This window comes from Engraulis encrasicolus, chromosome 3 (genome assembly GCF_034702125.1).
Source record: "Engraulis encrasicolus isolate BLACKSEA-1 chromosome 3, IST_EnEncr_1.0, whole genome shotgun sequence".
NCBI classification, from domain to species: domain Eukaryota; kingdom Metazoa; phylum Chordata; class Actinopteri; order Clupeiformes; family Engraulidae; genus Engraulis; species Engraulis encrasicolus.
Genome location: NC_085859.1, coordinates 30,232,505 through 30,240,646, shown reverse-complemented (window position 1 = coordinate 30,240,646; position 8,142 = coordinate 30,232,505). Strand labels below are relative to the sequence as shown.

At 46.0% G+C, this 8,142-nt stretch overlaps 1 protein-coding gene across 2 annotated transcripts in view; it reads left to right on the top strand.

Moving 5' to 3' along the window:
• zdhhc8b (zinc finger DHHC-type palmitoyltransferase 8b) overlaps positions 1-8,142 on the top strand; it is a 108,275-nt gene that overhangs the window by 97,222 nt on the left and 2,911 nt on the right. Inside the window, exons 7-10 of one of the 2 annotated variants that reach the window (XM_063195179.1) lie at positions 2,165-2,297; positions 2,623-2,734; positions 3,198-3,307; positions 5,154-6,538. In XM_063195179.1, the coding sequence (XP_063051249.1) occupies positions 2,165-2,297; positions 2,623-2,734; positions 3,198-3,307; positions 5,154-6,538 (1,740 nt within the window). Of the gene's footprint in view, positions 1-2,164; positions 2,298-2,622; positions 2,741-3,197; positions 3,308-5,153; positions 6,539-8,142 lie in introns of both variants that reach the window. The other variant, XM_063195178.1, reaches the window with a different exon arrangement.

Genomic DNA, 8,142 nt, shown 5'->3' with positions numbered 1-8,142 from the left:
CTGGTACTCATGAATGAATGGTATTCATAAACTCAAAGTTGCATGTTGGGTGCTTAATATCACATAGGCTTTATGCAGCCATATCTGTGTATAGGTATCCTAAGTATCTGTGTGCTTCAGGGATATTCTGAACAAATCAAGTTAAGTGATAACCCAGGCTTTATTTACAATAACTTGTAACAATAAGTTATGTTTCATTGCAACTTTGAGGGCATTTCCACCTTTTATCTTAAAAAAGCCCGGATTTAGCTGTCCATTGGCTAAAAGTGTGTTTATTACATAGTGTGTCGTTAATCTGGTAACCAAATACTAGCTCACCGGTTTCTCCTTTTCATGCTGAATCCATACATATCTCATATGTTAAATTTGGTTTAACTAATCAAAAGTAATAACAGTTTATATATATTAGAGCGCCCCCCACAGGCCATTTTGTTATCTGTGTGTTTGAAACTCGAACTCAAATTGTTCTATAGACCCTAAACTTCAACTTGGAAGTGAAAACAAAACTTTAACACCAATTTGAAATGACTGAGCCTAATACGATCCCACTAAAAGGATCTACAAGTATAAAAATATAGCTATCGCAATTGCGGCCATCTTCAATTTCTCAACTTTGAGGTGAATCCTTAATATTTTGAAGCTCAAATGGCTTACTCATGACTTCAGCGATAACCAAAACCTACAATTAGTCGTCAAGATCAATATTCTAGTGCATATTCATCCAAAGTTGTGGATAACTATAAATTTGGCCATCGGAGATGTCGGCCATCTTGGATTTCTCGATTTTCAGTGTGGTACCTAGGTTTTGCAAAGCTAAATGGCTCATAAATTAATTCAGCAATCCCAAGAACCCACATTTAGTCGCAGAGGTCAGGATTATATGACATATACACAACCTAAGTAATGAAGAATTGTTAATTTGGCGGCCGTCTTGGATTTGTCCATTTTGAGGGTGATCCCTTGATTTTTGAGCTTGGAGCCGCTTCTTATCGTAATCAGCATACCTGAAAACTTTTGTATACAAATTTTCATGCTTTCTTCCGGAAGTGAACATCTTTGCCAAAAATCCTGACATATCCTCTAGACTATTAGAGCTCTACACTGCATGGTATCACAAAGCAGCATGACATTCACGCTAAATGTGTCTGTAAGGTATCTAACAACTATCTTAGCCCTTTGCAAATGTCCTTATTGGTACTTTGTCCAAATGAGAGTCCCTGTAGTAGTACATAAGCAAGGTCTCAGCCCTTTCGTAACTGCATGTGGTGCTTTAGAGGTGCTGTCAGGGGTAGGTACCGTAGTTGTTTCGAAGCAGACACAGTCTTTCAGGGGGGAAAGGAACATCGACTAGCGGGAACATCGACTTGACTTGCCCGCTAGTCAAGTCTACAGGGAGGCCTCACGTCCTGTTTTGCAAAAGCAGCGACCCTGGGGATGGCAGATGGCTGTGGAGATTTAATCACTGCCTTAGAACAATGGTGAGGAGAGGATAGAGGGGGGGGGAGTGATCGCTCGCTGCATAAACAGCGCTTCTCGATGTCCATCAGTCCTGTCCTTGGCTTGGGCCTCATTAAGACTGGTTGTAGGAACAAAAAATGTACGCACATACAAGTTACTTGTGGCAATAGGTGTCTTTCAGGGGGCCATTACTGAACATGCAGGTTACCTCAGGGTATGTGTCTTCAAGACAGATACCGGTATTACTATCCTGGACCTCCTTAACCAGGACAGTAGGCCTAATACACGTAGGCTATATAGATATGGACGTACATCCGTTTCGGCCTCCTTTTACACGGTTTTAAAAATGTCTCTATTAGGGGGGCTAAAATGCACCTGTCATAATGGCCTTTATATTTTTATCCATCCGTCGGGTTAATATGTAAACGGATGAAAACTTATTTTTGTATCTGCATACGCGCTAACAGCGCCTTAATTCCTTTCGAACACTTAAATGTTGTTTTTTTATTACTTTATTTATAGGTAGTTTTCATGTAGCTTGCAAAGCTTTCAATACATTTCATAACATTATCTTTTAATTTGCATTTTTTTTTTCCCAAGTTCACAATAAGCATCCAAACTTCCATTACCCCTTAACATTTACATTTCGTCACTACCCACTGTTGGCCTCTGTACCAGCTGTTGACCTCTCCTCACTCCTCCGCAGGTACATGGTGGAGCCCAAGAAGAAGCCCCCGGTGCCCATCCAGCCCCCGTTCCTGCGGCCAGACCTCTCCGAGAGGCAGCTCACCATCAAGATCAGCGACAACGGCATCCACAGCAGCATCCTACGCACTAAAGTGAGATGAGCTGGAAGCTACAATGCTGCACATTTACCCTTCACTTTAAGTCTGTTCTACTAGGCAACAAGTTATAACCAGTTGACCTGGACCCCGTTTCTCAAAGGCATTGTTGCTAACCAGTTAGCAACTTACTAGCTATCCAATGGATAATTGCGTTGCAACCAACTTTGTTAGCGACGACACTGTCGAGAAACGCACCCCCAGGTTCTCTTGACTTTTCTCATTTGTCCTTGTCTGTGTCTCAATCTGTCTGTATGTGTTTTTATTATTCTCTGTCTGTCTTTGGCTTTCTTTATATGTCTCCCTGTCTGTCTGTCCTCAGTCTAAAAGCAGTCTCGCTGACATGGATGACAAAGGGATGGAGATGCAGCCGCCTCTTCCCCCCAAAGCAGAGCGCTACAACCACATGAAGAACAACAACCAGCTCACATCCAGTGAGGGCAAGTAGCACACGCTAACCCCTCTGTGAAGGAATCATTAGACCACTAACACCACAATGAGACATGATTCAGATTAATTTTCTACACCTATGACCGTTTTGTTATTCAAAGTGATGTTCTGGATGGAAATGATCCCTCACCATTACGTCAAACAAAAAAGAAAGCTGTGCCGTGTGTTTATGTCTATGCCAATGCATGCTACTTATGCCTGTCTGTAATGCCTTGAATCGAAGGTGTCTTCTGTCACGAGAAAAATGGCTATTCTTTCCATGTGATGCTAAACATGTGTTCACTTCCACACAAATCAGAGCTGTCTTTATATATGGTTCTGAGACAAATGCTCATATAGTGCCATCTGGTGGTAGTGTAGTGGAAGCGCGTTTGGTACTTGGAGTTTTGCACTGTAAATGCAATATCATGACATTAATTGTCTTAATGTGTCTGTTTAATTTTCTAGAGAGTTCCTTGTCCAGCAATCCAGTGAACCCTTCCACCCCGGCCATGTACAAGTACCGCCCATCTTTTGGCACCATGCCGAAAGTCCACTACCATGCAACCGGAGAGAAGGTCCGTATTATCATACACATTAACAAATTAATTTACATTTATATTTGCTTAAAGACAAATGGTGTCGAGCCATTATCAACACAGTCATCTATTATGTCCATTTAAAAACCACAACATGGCCGTTAAATCAATTGTTTTACGCACATGGCATTCTTAATGCTTTTGCTGTTATAGCTTTGTCATAGAAACTCAAAAAGTACAGAGTAAATTGCAAACAGTGACAGCTGGAAAAGTTATTTCTTGAATAGTCGAGTGTAAGAAGTAGAAAATATCAGTGTATTGTAGCTGTTTAATATGTATTGTACATATTGTTGCTGTCAGGCAGAGGCCTTGAGGCCATAGGCCATTGTTTTTTGCTTATTAATTCATAATCACTATTTTCTAAATCATTTTAACATTGAAGTTGGTTATTTAATAATTATCATACACATATACTCATGGAGACTGACCAGTAGTACTGACTTATATTTTATAATGGATGAAGAAAGAATATAAAATGATACAAAAATAGTTGAGATACAATGTTTCTACGGGACAGTGACGATATATTGAGTCAGTCATTTACAGCTTTTTGAGCAGTGTCATTGTAACAGGAACCCTCTTGCATTATTTGCTACCATTTTAGTTTATTTTCGCGGGTTGTCGTATCCATACCACAAAATAATATCTGGACTAGATACATACGTATCCCCTGGGTACGTATATGTCAGTGAATTATATTCTCGGATTACATTCATAATATATTAAAATAGTTTGAAGCTTTTCCAAATACTACAGCTACTGTATGTCTGCCTAGTAAGCCAGATTATAACATGAGAAGTACAGTCAGGCACCACACCATTTCCACAACTGTGGTTGGCGTTCAAAGCAGTTCAAAACAGTTCAAACTGTGTAACTGCACATTATAGGCCAGCACGTACCTGTACAGGCAGGTTGTCCTCTTGCTAAGCCCTCCCGAATGACCCACTACACAGATTCAAATAGAAAACAGGACTCGATACACAGATAGCGTGCGTTACAATATGTGACCTTTCTCCCTCCACTTGTGCTTGTGGCCTCGGCCGCCTCCTGGTCCCTCCTCCATGGAGAAAACGATAAAGTTTCCCAGCTGTCAGCCTAGCCACAGCAACTTAAGAGGGACTGTTTTTCATTCACCATCCCAATTGCAAATGACTTTACAATTGAGCTTTTGCAAGATATTGAAATATAATACTGTTGTCAGTGATGTCATCATGACATATTACTTCCTGGTACGAGGAAACAAGCACAAGTAGAGGAGGCAAGGTTGCATATTGTAACGCACTCATAGAGCTTTGTGTTTGGAGGAGAAATGTTCTACCCTTTTGAATTTCCCCCTATGGTGTAGCGTGACATCAACTTGCCAGGCAAAAATATTTTATACCTAGTCTAGTTCTATCGGCTACAGTTATGTACCAGTAACCACCCCCCTCGGTTTATTGTATCCATGTCTGAACATTATATCTGGCCTATATATCAAAATAGTGCCGCTTTTAGTACTTTATTTCCAGATTTCATACTGCTTATACAAATGTTACTTTTTTCTCAAATGGTTACCACCACCAAAAGGTGGATCTTCTCCTTGTCTGTCATTTAGAATTTCCAGTAAATAGACATTTTTAGCTGAAAACTCACTATACTCGTAATAGTAAATAGTTTATTACTCATTAAATATTCATGAAAAGATCAAATTTGGCAAAAGGCAGCACAGTGTCAATGAGCAGCATAGTTGCAATACCTTCTCTGGCCTCCTTCCTACACCGTGCACCTTTAAAACTTTGCCATGATGTAGTACCATCCCATCTGACATCATTCTCTGCCATTTCAGATCGTCATGGCGGATGACTGCAAGGCGTCGGCCATCTTGGAGGAGCGCGGCCACGACTACCGCTCGGAGCCCAACCTGGACCTGCCGGACTACAGCAGTACTCCGCTGCACCGCACCTTCCAGTCCTCCCCGCAGCAGCTGGACTCCTACGGCATGACCACGCGCTCCCTCAGCCTGAAGCAGCACCGGCACGCGGGCGACAAGTCCCACCTGGGGCCGACCAAGTCAGAGGCCGCGGGCACCTCCCCCATGCCCTACACCAAGGGCGGCGGCGGCGGCGGCGGCATCTACATGCCAGGCACCTTGTCCAACCGCAACGGTAGCCTGTCCTACGACAGCCTGCTCAACCCCAGCTTCAGCTCTCCGTCGCCGGTGGGCGAGTGCGCCATCCACCCGGGCGTGCCTTCCATGGGCTTCCACTCGCCCTACCTGCCCACCAAGATGTGCCACGTGCGGGGCCCCGAGTCCCAGCACCACCAGCACCAGCTCCAGCACCACCACCAGCAGCGCCGCACCCCTCCCCTGCCCAGCCCCGTTTCCAGCCAGGCCAACGCCACCGTCACGGTCACGGCCGTGCCCGTCAGCGCCAGCGTCACCACCTCCTACAGCCCCGTGCGGGTGGGCGCCTACAAGGGCCGGCGGTCCCCCCATCCCGCCCTGTCCCCCACCACCCACGAGCGCGACCCCTCCCCCGTGCGCTACGACAACCTCTCCAAGACCATCATGGCCTCCATCCAGGAGCGCAAGGAGCTGGAGGAGAGGGAGAAACTCATGCACCTGCACGGCCACAGTCACGGCCTCGGGCACCACCACCTCCACCGCAGCCAGCAGCACTCCTATGCTGCCGGAGGGGACTCGGGCGTATTCGACGCCTGCAGCTACGGACTGCCGCCCACCGGCGTCTGTTACTCCGACGGACACCCCCGGGGGCCCGGCTCGTCATCGACGCAGGGCTCCGCGTCGGCCTCCGGCTACGGTGGCTCGCTGGGGTCATCCTCCGTCGGGGGCTACGCCGGCTCTCGGGAGAACCTGGTGGGAAGCATCGGAGGAGGAGGAGGTGGGGGGATGATGGGGTACGGGGCGCGGACGCCCGTGCTGCGCTCCACAGCGGCGGCCTCCTCGCTGGCCCGCGCCCCCAGGACTTCATCAGGCTCGCTGCACACGGACAGCAGCAGCGGAGTGTCGAGCGGGCGCCAAGGGGATCCCCCGTCCTACCGCTCCCCGGTCCATCACCCTCACCCGCACCCACACCCACACCACCACCACCCCTCCTCCTCCTCCTCCCCAGGGCCCATGCCCCGCTCCCCGTCCTACAACCACCACCAGAAGGTCTCCTTCATCAGCGCCCTGGAGAGGAGCGACTCGCCACGCATGGGCTCCTCCAGGTACGAACCCTCAAACTAGCTCTGCAAACAAACACCAAGCCTCAAACTATCTTTAATCTAACAGTTCAAAGATCCATGCACAGCTTCTAGGTGCTGGTAAAGACCGGAGTGTTCAACACTTCAAAAGAAAGACGTTTACCACACACTTATTTGACTTTTTTGCTCGTTTATTCAGAATGTTGGCTCTGAATAAACGAGCAAAAAAGTCAAATAAGTGTGCGATAAACTTCTTTCTTTTGAAGTATCTGCTACTTTACTTGATGCAGGCTGTTCATGTTATGATGATGTAAGATCCAAGAGAGTAAGTCAGAGTAAGAGTCAGGTATAAATCCTACAATTATATATATATATATATATAATAAAACCCAAACTTCACTCTTCTCTTCTTCCAACACAGTACCATTTTGATCAGAGTTAGACCTTGTACAATCTTACGTTAGAATAAGATTCAAGTTTGAATCCCAATAACTTACAGTAAAACGAAGGTTATGTATATAACCACGGTTCTATGAGTTCAGGATGACCGTCAGGCCTTGGCAGTCACTCGGAATGCTGATAATTGCCAAGCAATAACTTCCGGGGTGCGCACACATTAAATGCCAGGGCAAGCGTTCACGTCACCCGGAGGTCACCATGTGACTTTGTTGATATTTAGACTCGATGTGATGAACATTCAGTGCTAAAAGCACCGCCTGGGTGGGGGTCAGAAGGAACGAAATAGAACAACATAAGCGGTCTCATCCACTTGCAAAATCAATGCAGTCTGTCCAGAGTAGGCCTACTCACTGACTGTGCTGTTGTAATGTTGGCTGTCTGGCTGCTTGTGCAGCATTGTAGCAGGCTGAGCCAACAGGTCCAGCTGCGGGGCTGGGCTGGCAGTCAAGCAGAGTAAGAGTATTGACCAGTCCAGCAGCACACAGAGCACTGGAGCCTGTTAATCACGTTAGGCAGGGTGGATTCCAATATGCGGACTCCCGTCCTCCCTTGCTCACTCGCCTCCTCATGGCCTCCTGATGACGTCACAGACAACAGCATTGTCATTTCAATATCTTGCAAAAGCTGCATTCTAAAGTAATTTTGTCATTTGAAAATGGGATGGTGAATGAAGAATAGTCCCTCAAAAATTGTTGTGACTTAGGGCTGACAACGGGGAAACTTAATTGTTTTCTCCACGGAGGCGGGGCGTCAGCAAAACGCGAGGCCACAAGCACAGACCGAAGACGGGGTCCGCATATTGGAATCCTCCCTCAGTCTGTCTCTGGCAGAGAAGATGACAGGGGTGGTACAAATGGGTCAGCTGTCCTGGGCATAGAGAAAGAGGGGGCCCAGAATTGGGTTCTCCATACATTGTTTGTATTGGGTGGATGGGGTGACCTTTTATATTACTTTGTTCTGGGTGACCCGACCATAGCTGACAGTGCCCTTGGTCTCTGGAGTCACTCTTACCAACTAAACAAACACTTGTACATAGATTCATGCTGCTTAAATGAATACTGAAGATGGTTTTGTATATACAGTAATGTGTAATGTTTAGATGAAACACAAATAAACATCCTCTGTGTTTATTAAGTTTTTCTTTTGATTTTTGCATGCAAGTTCTCTCT